We start from the raw sequence: 14,231 nt of genomic DNA on the forward strand, positions 1-14,231 counted from the left end.
AGCTACTGTATAGCTCAGACTTTACTCTTTACAAGGAAATCTGATAAATGGCATACAGAGAATAGACTCCTCCCCCTTTAGCTTCCAAAATAGATGTAGTTTCCATGAGCAGGAACAAAAGATGAAAACTAGATTTCGCAAACAGCCACTATTGCATCAGCAGTGATTAATCACCTCCTTTGGTTCAGAATAAAGTACATTCACATCCTCACTTAAAGCTCGTCTGAGTTTGTTTTTGTCTGAGAGAAGTCACCATTTTGCACATTTCTGTCACTGGGAAATCCTTCACAAAGAGAAAATGAAAGATTAAATTATTGGAGAGACACAGTAACAAAGTCAAATGTCAACAAACACTAGCAAAACTGTTAGTGGCCGATAAAAAGCTGCAGCAAGAGCAACAGAGTCACTCTGGTTTAACCAGTAATGCAATAAATGTAGCATAAGGAAACTCACTGTGAGACGTTCCACGACAGTACCAAATCAGCAAAAATCCAAGCGCCAACACAACAGGGACCCCTTTAAATAATATCCTGAAAAGGGGGTCCAGGCTGGTTAATGAATATAGATAATTCCCTGGAAAAAGAAAAAAAAATACAATAACTGATATTATGAAATGTTCCACAGTTGTGTGTATCATGACTATTACCGTCTTTGCATTTAATGTCACAGCACATTTATTGTAGTAGAAGTACCAGGCAACACCTCAGATCAATCTTTGCTGAAATAACAATTTAAAATGAATGATTACCAGATGGGCATGTGACATTGACTTGACATCTAGGCTCTGAGAGGAAGTTGCTTTCAGTCTCGAGTCTACTGTGAAAATAGTGGACGTCAGTTTCTTCATCCAGGCTGTATGTGGTAGAGATGTTAGTCGTGGTTGAATTTGACAGACACGTTCCATTGTTCAAAGTCCACTGAATGTTAGGCTCTTTGTAGCTGTCAAGCTTTACAACACATTGGTAAACGTCTTCGCCATTTGGAAGAGTCTCACTGTGCTGAAAAATATGTGTCCCTGGTGAGAGACGATTTTTGTTAAAATTATGAAATTACATGAGTATTCAAAAATTGCTGGTAATCACAATGTACAACTTACCACAAACCACAAGATTCACAAAAAAACGTCTGTATAGTGGAGAATAAAAACGACAACTGTATTTTCCCTGGTCTTCTTTTGTGATGTTTTTTAATAGAACAGAACAATTACTGCTGTCCTTATGAAAAAATGTTTCATATCGGTGGGACAGGTTGTCTTTAAAATCTAAGGTCCCATCATTATATCTGAAGATCAATTTTGCCTCCACCCCTCTCTCCTCATCTTCTTCCACTTGCCACTTGAAGTCCTTATTCAAATCTCTATTAGGGCAGTCACATGGCAGGAGCACATCGTCTTTCTCAAAGCCTTTAACAGTGACGCCTTCACCTGCAACAGAAAAGATGACCAATCATAAGTCCAGTTATAAGAATCACAATGTCAGTTTTCCTGCTGCATTAAATTATCAAAAGTAAACTTGACAAAATAGGAAAACACAGAACTTGCTGCTTCTCAAAAGTTCAATAATCACAGAGAAACTGAGGAACAACTTGTGGGCTTTACAGCTCTGCTGTTAGAGTCATTTTCAGATGAAAGTATTTCTCGTGGGAATCCAACCAGTGACTCTCCACTGTGCATTATATGTAGGATTTGCTGTATCTTCTAAAAGACTTGGCATAATCATAAAAACACAATTCAGTGATTTGAGTTCATCAATAGTACAAAAACTACACCTACACCCCCCCCCCCCAATTTTTTTCCACATGTCGAGGAGCGTGTCAGGCTACATTTCACTGTGTGTTATACTTGTATAACTATGCATGTGACAAATAAAGAACCTTGAAAACAGCACAAAGTCAAGTGTTCTGAAGTGGCCGACCTCTTATTTGCAACCATCGATTTTATTTATTGAAAAATCTGGGCAGAAACATTTGGGGAAAATAGTAAAGATACCAATAAAGAGAACAAGAAACATATCTTTATATTGTTTTCTTTCATTGAAGAGTGTGGAAAGAGTGAATAAATGAAAGAATGCAGGAAATAAGTTATTCAGTTATGTAAATGATAATAAATCAAGTAAAATAAAAGTTTGTTGTGATTTCATATCAACTGTGTTTGAGTTAATGCCATCAGTCTGCTGTAAGTTGCCAGTTACTGTTTCACTTCTGGAGTTTATTTCTTTGACACTACAGAGCTGGTTTGTTATATTTATGTAGGTTATAGTGAGTATAATAAACTAAGTAAGTAACTAATAGTTAAAGCTGTACTAGTTGTTTTCACCTAGTTCTTGTGTAATGTTTAGCTTAGTACATTCCTCCCTGTGAAATATTAACAATCAGCATATTTCACAACTGTACATTTCAAACAATCATCCGGCAACTCCACATTTTTCATTTACCATTCACACAATCACTCATGTTTGTGTTTGTTACTCTTGTTTCACTTTCTGATAAATCTCCAGTACATCTGCACAGTTCTTTGTGCTTCATGTTTTCCATCTGTTATTCTTTTACACTTCCTGTGATAACTGCCTAAATACTTCTATATTCAAATTATAATCCCTTCCATCGTGACAATTGCAGCATGGAATTTTGCAACGTGTTCTGGTTTAGGCATGAAACTAAGATATGTTTGCACAACCACTCCTTGTTAGAGATTTGAGCCTCACTTTGTTTGCATTTCTTCAGATTAAATAAAGAAAGTAGGGCTGCAGCATTCATCGAGTATTTCGAAGAATTCGATAATTTAAAAAAAAAATTATCGCCACAAATTCTTTGCTTTGATGATGTAGCGCGCCACTGTCACCATGGAAACCCACATTTGCGACTTAAACCAGACCTGCAATAGAAACGTATTTAGTAGCAGCGTTTGAATAAAAAGTCTGACCACATTAAGCCCACACAGCCTCCAGCTTTAAATAGAAAGCCTGGTAACACTGATATAACACTGATAACAGCAGAAGTGATGATGACCGCAAAGAAAAAAGGGGCGAAGCTGTTACCGAGACGAGGGCTGTGGAGACCGCACGCTTGAAGTACGGTGTGTACTATAAGTACGAGAAGTGCGGAAGTGAGAGGCTTGTGAAATGGGACGGTCTAGCCTTCGTTGCGCTGCCCAGGTTGCCTAGCAACCATGATACTAACCGGGAGAAACGTTTCATACAGCATCGTTTGACAGAAATGATGATGAAATAACAATTTAAAATGAATAATTACCAGATGGGCATGTGACATTGACTTGACATCTAGGCTCTGAGAGGAAGTTGCTTTCAGTCTCGAGTCTACTGTGAAAATAGTGGACGTCAGTTTCTTCATCCAGGCTGTATGTGGTAGAGATGTTAGTCGTGGTTGAATTTGACAGACACGTTCCATTGTTCAAAGTCCACTGAATGTTAGGCTCTTTGTAGCAGTGAAGCTTTACAACACATTGGTAAACGTCTTCGCCATTTGGAAGAGTCTCACTGTGCTGAAAAATATGTGTCCCTGGTGAGAGACGATTTTTGTTAAAATTATGAAATTACATGAGTATTCAAAAATTGCTGGTAATCACAATGTACAACTTACCACAAACCACAAGATTCACAAAAAAACGTCTGTATAGTGGAGAATAAAAACGACAACTGTATTTTCCCTGGTCTTCTTTTGTGATGTTTTTTAATAGAACAGAACAATTACTGCTGTCCTTATGAAAAAATGTTTCATATCGGTGGGACAGGTTGTCTTTAAAATCTAAGGTCCCATCATTATATCTGAAGATCAATTTTGCCTCCACCCCTCTCTCCTCATCTTCTTCCACTTGCCACTTGAAGTCCTTATTCAAATCTCTATTAGGGCAGTCACATGGCAGGAGCACATCGTCTTTCTCAAAGCCTTTAACAGTGACGCCTTCACCTGCAACAGAAAAGATGACCAATCATAAGTCCAGTTATAAGAATCACAATGTCAGTTTTCCTGCTGCATTAAATTATCAAAAGTAAACTTGACAAAATAGGAAAACACAGAACTTGCTGCTTCTCAAAAGTTCAATAATCACAGAGAAACTGAGGAACAACTTGTGGGCTTTACAGCTCTGCTGTTAGAGTCATTTTCAGATGAAAGTATTTCTCGTGGGAATCCAACCAGTGACTCTCCACTGTGCATTATATGTAGGATTTGCTGTATCTTCTAAAAGACTTGGCATAATCATAAAAACACAATTCAGTGATTTGAGTTCATCAATAGTACAAAAACAGCACAAAGTCAAGTGTTCTGAAGTGGCCGACCTCTTATTTGCAACCATCGATTTTATTTATTGAAAAATCTGGGCAGAAACATTTGGGGAAAATAGTAAAGATACCAATAAAGAGAACAAGAAACATATCTTTATATTGTTTTCTTTCATTGAAGAGTGTGGAAAGAGTGAATAAATGAAAGAATGCAGGAAATAAGTTATTCAGTTATGTAAATGATAATAAATCAAGTAAAATAAAAGTTTGTTGTGATTTCATATCAACTGTGTTTGAGTTAATGCCATCAGTCTGCTGTAAGTTGCCAGTTACTGTTTCACTTCTGGAGTTTATTTCTTTGACACTACAGAGCTGGTTTGTTATATTTATGTAGGTTATAGTGAGTATAATAAACTAAGTAAGTAACTAATAGTTAAAGCTGTACTAGTTGTTTTCACCTAGTTCTTGTGTAATGTTTAGCTTAGTACATTCCTCCCTGTGAAATATTAACAATCAGCATATTTCACAACTGTACATTTCAAACAATCATCCGGCAACTCCACATTTTTCATTTACCATTCACACAATCACTCATGTTTGTGTTTGTTACTCTTGTTTCACTTTCTGATAAATCTCCAGTACATCTGCACAGTTCTTTGTGTGCAGATTAAATGTGAACACAAAGTGCAAATCCCCCGTTCACTTGAGGGCACGTACACAGACATGCCGTCGGGTGCTGAAAGATGACATCTGACAGATTCCTAAGCTGCAGGTTCCGTCACTCTCAGACCAAAATTCACTCACAGTTTAAAAAAAAAAACAAAAACAAAAAACAACTTTACGTAATTTTACACATTTCTTATAATTTAACTCCAAAGAGTCATGCTGACAGATTTCTTTCTTTGTTACAGGAGCTTTTTCTTTATATTGAAAAACAGTTAAATATGCAACTTCTTTACACTGACAGAATAGGAAACTTCACCGATCCAGCCCGCTGACACCAAAGTGGGCTTTTTGTGGCCTGCAGTGTAAAATGAGTTTGACACCTCGAGTTTGGACATTAATGAATACTAAAAGCCTATGAGTTTGAATTGAATATAACTTTGCCACATTTAACACATAAGATTAAACAATCAATACTAATAAAAAAATTGAATAAAATAAAATGAAAGAACTAAACACAAATTTTTGCCTTCCTATATAGGTTAGACCTGAACTCAACCTTTTTTCTTTTTCTTTTCAAACACTCTAGGCTGTTTAAACAGTGGTTTAGTGGAATGATATGGTTGATGAAGAACACATTTCCAATCACGAGACATTAGCGGTAAATGTCTATAGAAAGTTTTGCCACTAAAAAGGAAAAGAATGTGCACTGCTGTGTTTTGCAAATTTTATGAGTCCATTTTTTTTTTATCACAGATAAGGCGTGGACTAGAAATGTTTTGCAATGAAGCTCTGTTAGTCTTTTAGTCCAGGGTTAGCTTTAATCTACATCTGAGAAACTGGGTGAACGAGTCAAGGTTGAACTAACCTTGATACGGCTTTTAGGATGTCATTTGTTACAAAATGTATTCCTTTGCATTTCTATCCATTCAAGTGTTTAATGTTTTGACTATTAGATAAGAGCTGTGCAAAGTTAATATAATTATGCAACTGTCTTAATAAGACTAATAGGAGATTATTTGACATTGGTTGGATGTGGTTTTCATAGGATAATAATGTGTGTACAAAAAAATATGTGTGAGATATTTTTAATCCAGCAGCTCTGCAAACCTCTCTTATTTACGTGTCACAGAAGACAAGTTTTTACTGTACACTGACTTAAAGATTGACTGACTTTGTTGATTTATACTGAGCAGTGTCAACAATATTCTACAACTGTGTTAGGGTTAGAAATTTAACACTAAGTAGTCCTGATTTTCTAACATTGAAAAATCAACACTGGCATTTCTGTGCACATTTTCAGGAAAAGACATATATCTCTTTGCATTTAAATAATTTGACTGACATGGAGACGTGCATACCTGCAGACACCGCAAAAAACGCGGAGAGAAGGAAAAAACGCATGATTCCTCCACGGGTAGACTGATGCTCGAGGTAGTCTGTACTTCCCAGCATGTGATTTATAATATGTGTGTTAGTCTGCTCTTCTAACTTTTATCCTCTTCTCCGTGCACCTCGAAGCACTTGAAAGGTCACAAATCCCCGCTAGGGCCCACCTGTCCTGAACCATGGTTGCTGTTCATTGATAGGGCGGCCAAAACATTATCAACACCCAATAATCTCACCACACGTCAACACTTCTCAAACACTGTCAACAAAACCGCACATCGGAAACTTTGCAGAAGATTTGTAGCTGAGTTTTTGCATTTTATGTAACATTTAAAAAAGTTCGAATATGAAGAAACCTTTTGCTTTTATCATATTCATCCAAAGTAACCTTTACAGCGCAGTCTGAATATCATCACATACATGTTTGCACAGTGTGCCATATCAGCTCATAGACAACCCCAAACCGTGAGTACTGCCATGTGTATAAGTTTCCTACTCCTACCCATAACACCAGCCGAATCAAAACACTTGTACAGATTTGCTGATGTGAGGTAGCAAACTCCTCTAAAGCGTAAATGCACTGAAGCTTACACCTGTTATGTTTAAATCATGGCGACAAACGCCCTTTCGCATTTAACCTTAAAAAGCATCTGACCACTTTCCCAGTCCAAACTGCCTTACCCAGGGTGGAAAGTCAGTCTTTTTCCAGATGTGGTTTCATTTCTACATGCTAGCCACTTAGCCGCTTGTGCTACTTCCTGGTGTTCTCTACATCACTTGAAACGTAGTAACTGGCATGTGGTTTAACGGTGTGTACCGCCAGATCTTTAGGAGAGACCGGGGATAGTTGTAACATTTTTGACATTTCTGGTTGTAGCTTGGAGCTCTTTTAAGGTGTGGATTCAAAATGTAATGCAAAGTATTTACATGTCTCTGCTATTAAATAGTGCAGCTATTTTCTCTGCAGCACAATTACTTATTGCATGGTGTGGTCTCAAACACAAAGAGTGAAATATTACAACTAACCCCATTGTCTGGGTTAGTTGTAACATATGCTGGGATGAAATGTAACACAATGAAATAAGGGTTCTGACAAAATCTTAACATCTAACCTTTTTTATTCAACACCAGAATACACTTAGAACTATTTATGTAGCTGTGTGTGTGTGTGTGTGTGTGTGTGTGTGTGTGTGTGTGTGTGTGTGTGTGTGTGTGTGTCAGAATGCAGAAATCTAGCTTTTGAACATATTCCAACCCCCAAAAAAGACAAATTATGGAATTTTCAACAATTGAATATTTCATTCATTTTGGTTGGTCTTCCTTGAGTTTGGCCTCATTGGCTCAATGGGCATTGTAACCTACAACTCTTGCACCAACTTTTGAATATAACAATGAAGCTGAAAAAATGTAGTTGTGCATCAGTTGTGTAGTTGTGCAATTCCATTGCAATGTCCATGAGAAGAATTACTTTTTTTCTTGGCTTACATTGGTGTGGTTTGCAAAGTGCTTCAGAAAGATGAGGAAATCTGTTTCTTGCACCCACCCTGATTTATTTCCACTACCAATACTTCCTACTGGCCCATCTCTGACAAAGTGGTCTGCATAACGTATGCGTCGGAACACAAACATTGGAGGAATTGTGTTGCCAATGGCATTAACCGCATATACAAAGGTGACCAGTGAACCTCTCTCTGCTGATGTCATTGCCCTAACTTGTTTAAAATAAGTTAAAGTAATAGTGTGGTAAGTTGTAACATCTGCATTATTGTTACAGCTGACCCAGACTCCTATAGCCATGAACTAACTAATATTACAGACAACTGCTAAAACATTAGCACTAAAGACCTACACAGAATATATCACCATATAGAAGGTCCTGAGTTCGATTCCATCATCAGGCTGGGGTTTTCTGTGTAGAGTTTGCATGTTCTCCCCGTGTTTGCGTGGGTTCCTTCCGGGTACTCCGGCTTCCTCCCACCGTCCAAAGACATGCAGCTTGTGGGGATAGGTTAATTGATTAATCCAAATTGCCACTAGGTGTGAATGTGAGCGCGAATGGTTGTCTGTCTCTGTGTGTTAGCCCTGCGACAGACTGGCGACCTGTCCAGGGTGTACCCCGCCTCTCGCCCTATGACAGCTGGGATAGGCTCCAGCGCCCCCTGTGACCCTGAAAAGGACAAGCGGAAGGGAATGGATGGAGTTTAACTGCAAAGTAGATAATGCTATTAGAAATTGAAATACATTTTTTAAAAATTACTTTTTGGCATAAAAATTACTTTTCTTCTTCTTAAATTGTCTGTGTTTGCCAAAATTTGCTCATTTTTCACATGTGATAGAAGAACTGAATTGGGCATGTATAGAATGAATCACATCATTTGAAACTTGATGTTTCCCTGATTGGAGAAATTGGAAGTGTTACAACTGACCCACGTTACAACTATCCGGTCTCCCTATAGACGTGTGGTATCTACAGATTAACTGAGCCTCAGAGAGCGAGAGCAAAGACTAGAGCAATTTGCTGGTCTGGAGCATTCAGGTGTGCTCAGACACACACCTGAAGAAACCACAAGACTTCTGGAGGAATGTCCTTTGGATAGATAAGACCAAAGTGAAGACGTTTGACCGCCTCATACTCAGTGAAAAGTACAGTGATGGAGGGACAATCAATTCAGCTTGCTTTGCACCCACAGAACCTGGGCACCTTGAACTCCTCCATATACTAGAGTCAAATGTGAGGCCATCTGATTCCAAACACAAGAGGAAATCTAGAAAGGAGTGGTTTAAAAAGAAAAGAATAAATATGTTGTAATGGCTCAGTCGAAAGTTCCGCCCTCATCTCGACTCACTGGCTGTGGCAGGACCTCAAAAGAGCCATGGACGAATGACTCCCTGCAAACCTCAATGAATGGAAACAATTTTCAACAAACAGACGGTCAAATATTTCTTCATGATGTGAGAGACTGATAAAGTCACAATGATAAACTGGTTATACAATCTTTTGAATCTTAGTGTCTACTTAAAAATGAAACGGTTTAATATCTGAGGTTTTATTTACTTCATTTTAGAACCATCTTTTTTTTTTATTATGTCCTGATGTGATTGTGTCACATGACTGTACATTAGCTACAGCAGGCATCCACTGCATGATGTTTCTTTGTCACAACTAGAACAATTTTCAGTGGATCCTGCAGTTTTCCATGCAGGACTTTCATGTGATGGAGTACTCTGAAAGTGTGCTACACCGGACAAAAAAAAAAAACAGGATCTGTGTTCTTCTTGAAGCATGTGGTGTGCATGTGTTCATTAAAGAGAAAAAGGAGAAATGAAAGCTCTTAAATAGACAAAAATTACCCATCATGCAGTTTAAAAAAAACAACTTTAAAAAACTTTATTGCTGAATTTAATTTTACAAATCAATCTTGAAAAAATATAGAAAGGTGTTGCAAAATATCTGACCAGATCTCAGGTAGATTGTGTGGATGTAAATCACACTCAGTTTCTATTGTCAGTATTGTGTGAACAACACTTCAACCTTATTGTATGTGGTTATTAAACATGTTAGAATTGACATTAAAAATCATACGTCAATATATCAGGATACAAAACTATACAGGGTGTTAAACAAAAACAAACATTATCAGCAACTTTGTAAAAAACAAGACAAAAATGTTTATTTTACTCTTGTTTATACACTTTTCTTTTTGGTGCTGAAAAAGGCCACACATTCACATTTCATTACACTCCATTCTTCAGATTTTGGCGTACTGTCCTGACTGCGGTCACAGTTTCAAGGCTGATGAACTAATTCCCAAAAAGCCAGAGCTGCACGGCGACTTAGTACAGTGATGTTTCACAGTTGAGTTAAGCAACATCATTTACAAATTTCTTGCATGGCACCTGAATGGGTTTTTTTCTATTAACTATACATTATACACATTACCCTAAACCTACTTGTTTATAAAAGTGAAAAAAAAAAACAAGTATTAAAAAAAAAAAAAACATTCACAGTGCTCCATGTACCAAAAAGACAGTTACAGAAGAACAAATTACACCTTTCCATGTCATCAAAGAAAAGAAGCCTTTACACAGAAACTTACGTTTGGTAATAAAATATATACATTTCATACATAACAAATTAGTATTTAAGTACATTGAGATAAACAACGAGAAAATATTTTGGTACAAATATTAGACTTAGGGAAAATAAAGCCCATAACCGATTAGTGCAGCAATGTCAGAATAATGTTGAGTAAACTAGTTATGGTACATATATAAAATATGTAAATATGGCACTTAGCATCTGTTATATATAATTCAGAGTTTACAAGGAAATCTGATGAATGGAATAGTCTCCTCCTCCTTTAGCTTCCAAAATAGATGTACTTTCCATAAGCAGGAACAAAAGATGAAAACTAGATTTCGCAAACAGCCACTATTGCATCAGCAGTGAGTAATCACCTCCTTTGGCTCAGAAGAAAGTACTTTCCCATTTTCACTTTGGAGCTCGTCTGAGAGAAGTCACTATTTTACACCCATTTTACACATCTTCCCTCACCGGAAAATCTTTAACAAAGAGAAAATGAAAGATTAAATTATTGGAGAGACACAGTAACAAAGCCAAATGTCAACAAACACTAGCAAAACTGTTAGTGGCTGATAAAAAGCTGCAGCAAGAGCAACAGAGTCATTCTGGTTTAACCAGTAATGCAGTTCACGTGGCGTTACGAAACTCACTGTGAGACGTTCCACGACGGCACCAAATCAGCAAAAATCCAAGCACCAACACAACAGGGACCCCTTTACACAATATCCTGAAATAGGGGTCTGGGTTGGGGTCTTTGCTGGTACCTGACATTGAACTCATCGCTGGAAATAAAAAAAATTATAATAATTGATATTATGAAATGTTCCACAGTGACCTGTATAATAAGTGTTACTATCTTTGCATTTAATATCAGAGCACTTTTATTTTAAAAGTACCAGGCAACACCTCAGATCCATCTTTGCTGAAATAACAATTTAAAATGAATAATTACCAGATGGGCATGTGACATTGACTTGACATCTAGGCTCTGAGAGGAAGTTGCTTTCAGTCTCGAGTCTACTGTGAAAATAGTGGACGTCAGTTTCTTCATCCAGGCTGTATGTGGTAGAGATGTTAGTCGTGGTTGAATTTGACAGACACGTTCCATTCAAAGTCCACTGAATGTTAGGCTCTTTGTAGCTGTCAAGCTTTACAACACATTGGTAAACGTCTTCGCCATTTGGAAGAGTCTTGTTGTGCTGAAAAATATGTGTCCCTGGTGAGAGATGATTTTTGTTAAAATTATGAAATTACATGAGTATTAAAATACTGTTGGTATCCACAATGGATGACTTACCAAAAACCACAAGATTCACATAAAAACGTTTGTATTGTGGAGAATAAAAACGTTTGTATTGTGGAGAATAAAAACGACAACTGTATTTTCCCTGGTCTTCTTTTGTGATGTTTTTTAATAGAACAGAACAATTACTGCTGTCCTTATGAAAAAAATTTTCATATCGGTGGGACAGGTTGTCTTTAAAATCTAAGGTCCCATCATTATATCTGAAGATCAATTTTGTCTCCACCCCTCTCTCCTCATCTTCTTCCACTTGCCACTTGAAGTCCTTATTCAAATCTCTATTAGGGCAGTCACATGGCAGGAGCACATCGTCTTTCTCAAAGCCTTTGACAGTGACAGGAATGCCTTCACCTGCAACAGAAAAGATGACCAATCATAAGTCCAGTTATGAGAATCACAATGTCAGTTTTCCTGCTGCATTAAATTATCAAAAGTAAACTTGACAAAATAGGAAAAAACAGAACTTGCTGCTTCTCAAAAGTTCAATAATCACAGAGAAACTGAGGAACAACTTGTGGGCTTTACAGCTCTGCTGTTAGAGTCAATTTCAGATGAAAGTATTTCTCGTGAGGATATGTAGGATTTGCTTTATCTTCTAAAAGACCTGGCATAATCATAAAAATACAATTCAGTGATTTGGGTTCATCAATAGTACAAAAAGAGCAGAAAGTCAAGTGCCTATAGCTTAATAAAGTGTTATATTTATGTAGGCTATAGTGAGTATAACGAACTAAATAACTAACTACTAGTTAAAACTAGTTGTTTTCATGTAGTTCTTGTGTAATGTTTAGCTGAGTACATTCCTCCCTGTGAAATATTAACAATCATCATATTTAACAACTGTACATTTAAAACAATCCACCCGGGAACGCCACATTTTTATTTACCATCCACACAATCACTCATGTTTGCTTTTGTTGCTCTTGTTTCACTTTCTGATAAATCTCCAGTACATCTGCACAGTTCTTTGTGTGTTTCATGTTTTCCATCTGTTGTTCTTTTGCACTTCAAGTGATAACTGCCTAAATATTTCTATATTCAAATTATAATCCCTTCTATTGTGCCAATTGCTACATGGAATTTAGCAACATGTTCTAGGCATGAAACTATACATGATTGCACAACCACTCCTTGTTAGAGATTTGAGCCTCAATTTGTTTGCATTTCTTCAGATTGAATAAAGAAAAGACATCGAAAGAAAAGAGCTGAAAGAGCTGATGATAACCAGACGATGTAAACAGACAGCTCTGACCTGACAGTTCAGGTCATCTCCAATAAACTAAAATAATTAAAACAGTCAAGGCAAAGGTCTTCTGTGACTTTTTACTGGATTTTACAAAGTAGGCGTGTTTGTTTCTGTATCTATAAATAATCAAATTCTTTTAATCAAAGTATTTCTCGATTCTGATGAGAAAGGTTTCAGATTTTTTGGGGAGAATGTATATATGTGCATTCAAATTGCATCTCTGAGGATTCGCATTAGGTTTAGTCATTACTAAATACTAAAAATGTATGAGTTTTATATATATAACTACATGTAATTGTACCACATTTAGCACATAATTTGATTTTTATTATTGATTGTTTAATCTTACGTACAAACTGAATTAAAACAAATACTAAAATGAAAGAACTAAAAACAAATGATTGCCTTCCTATACAGGTTAGACCTGAACTTGACCTTGTTGTTTTAACAGTGGTTTACGGTTGAAGAAGAACACATTTCCAATCACGTGACATTAGTGAAAAAACTTTCTATGAACATTCACTGCTAAAAAGGAAAACAAAGTGTAACTTTTATGAGTGTTAAAAGATGTGAACCTTAAGTAATCTAATAGACTTTACCACAGCAGCCCAGTAGTTACTCCCACTTTAGCTCATAGCTAAAAGTATGATTTAAAAAAACCAAAAAATGATTGCAATGTCTTTGATAAAGGAAGAGCTAAAGCTTTCATAAGTCTTAAAACTTAAGTTTCACAGATTAAGGCATGAACTAGAAATATTTTAGTCTTTTAGTTCAGAGTTAGTTTTAATCCACGTCTGGGAATCTGGGTGAATGAGTCAAGGTTGAACTGACTTGATACGTCTTTTAGGATGTCACGCACTACAGATTTTATTGCTTTGCATTTCTACCCACGCAAGTGATTCACCTTTCTGATTTTTAGGTAAGAGCTGTGCGAAAATTAACATGATTATGTAACTGTCTTAATAAGACTATTAGAAATTGTATGATGTAGTTTTCATAAGGTGATAATGTGTGTACAAAAAAAATGTGTGTGAGCTTTTTTAATCCAGTTTTGATTATAAAAGAACATCTTTTCAAACAGCTCTTACACTGTGGTATTTTTAATTGCTGTAGCAGAACATGTAATTGAATTGTTTAAACTATTTATGATTTGGTTACTCATTGAATGTGGTCTTAACTTCATCTAATTCACACATTAGTACTTTTGGCTACTCCCCAGGTGGACGGATCTGTGTTTGATTTGGCACAAATTCTTCACTGGATTTTCTGATCCAGGCTGCCAAGAGTGAGCTCCTGCAATCAAACTGG

At 36.7% G+C, this 14,231-nt stretch overlaps 1 protein-coding gene across 1 annotated transcript in view; it reads right to left on the minus strand.

The window, feature by feature from the left end:
* Positions 1-14,231, minus strand: part of LOC113007351 (uncharacterized) — a 16,412-nt gene continuing 2,181 nt past the window's right edge. Inside the window, exons 3-10 of the mRNA XM_026143801.1 lie at positions 11,672-12,028; positions 11,327-11,590; positions 3,598-3,924; positions 3,250-3,516; positions 1,097-1,423; positions 749-1,015; positions 454-573; positions 1-283 (exon numbers count right to left, since the gene is read on the minus strand). Of these exons, the coding sequence (XP_025999586.1) occupies positions 213-283; positions 454-573; positions 749-1,015; positions 1,097-1,423; positions 3,250-3,516; positions 3,598-3,924; positions 11,327-11,590; positions 11,672-12,028 (2,000 nt within the window). The 3' untranslated portion in view covers positions 1-212. The remainder of the gene's footprint in view (positions 284-453; positions 574-748; positions 1,016-1,096; positions 1,424-3,249; positions 3,517-3,597; positions 3,925-11,326; positions 11,591-11,671; positions 12,029-14,231) is intronic.

Source organism: Astatotilapia calliptera, chromosome 16, assembly GCF_900246225.1.
Source record: "Astatotilapia calliptera chromosome 16, fAstCal1.2, whole genome shotgun sequence".
Lineage (NCBI taxonomy): Eukaryota > Metazoa > Chordata > Actinopteri > Cichliformes > Cichlidae > Astatotilapia > Astatotilapia calliptera.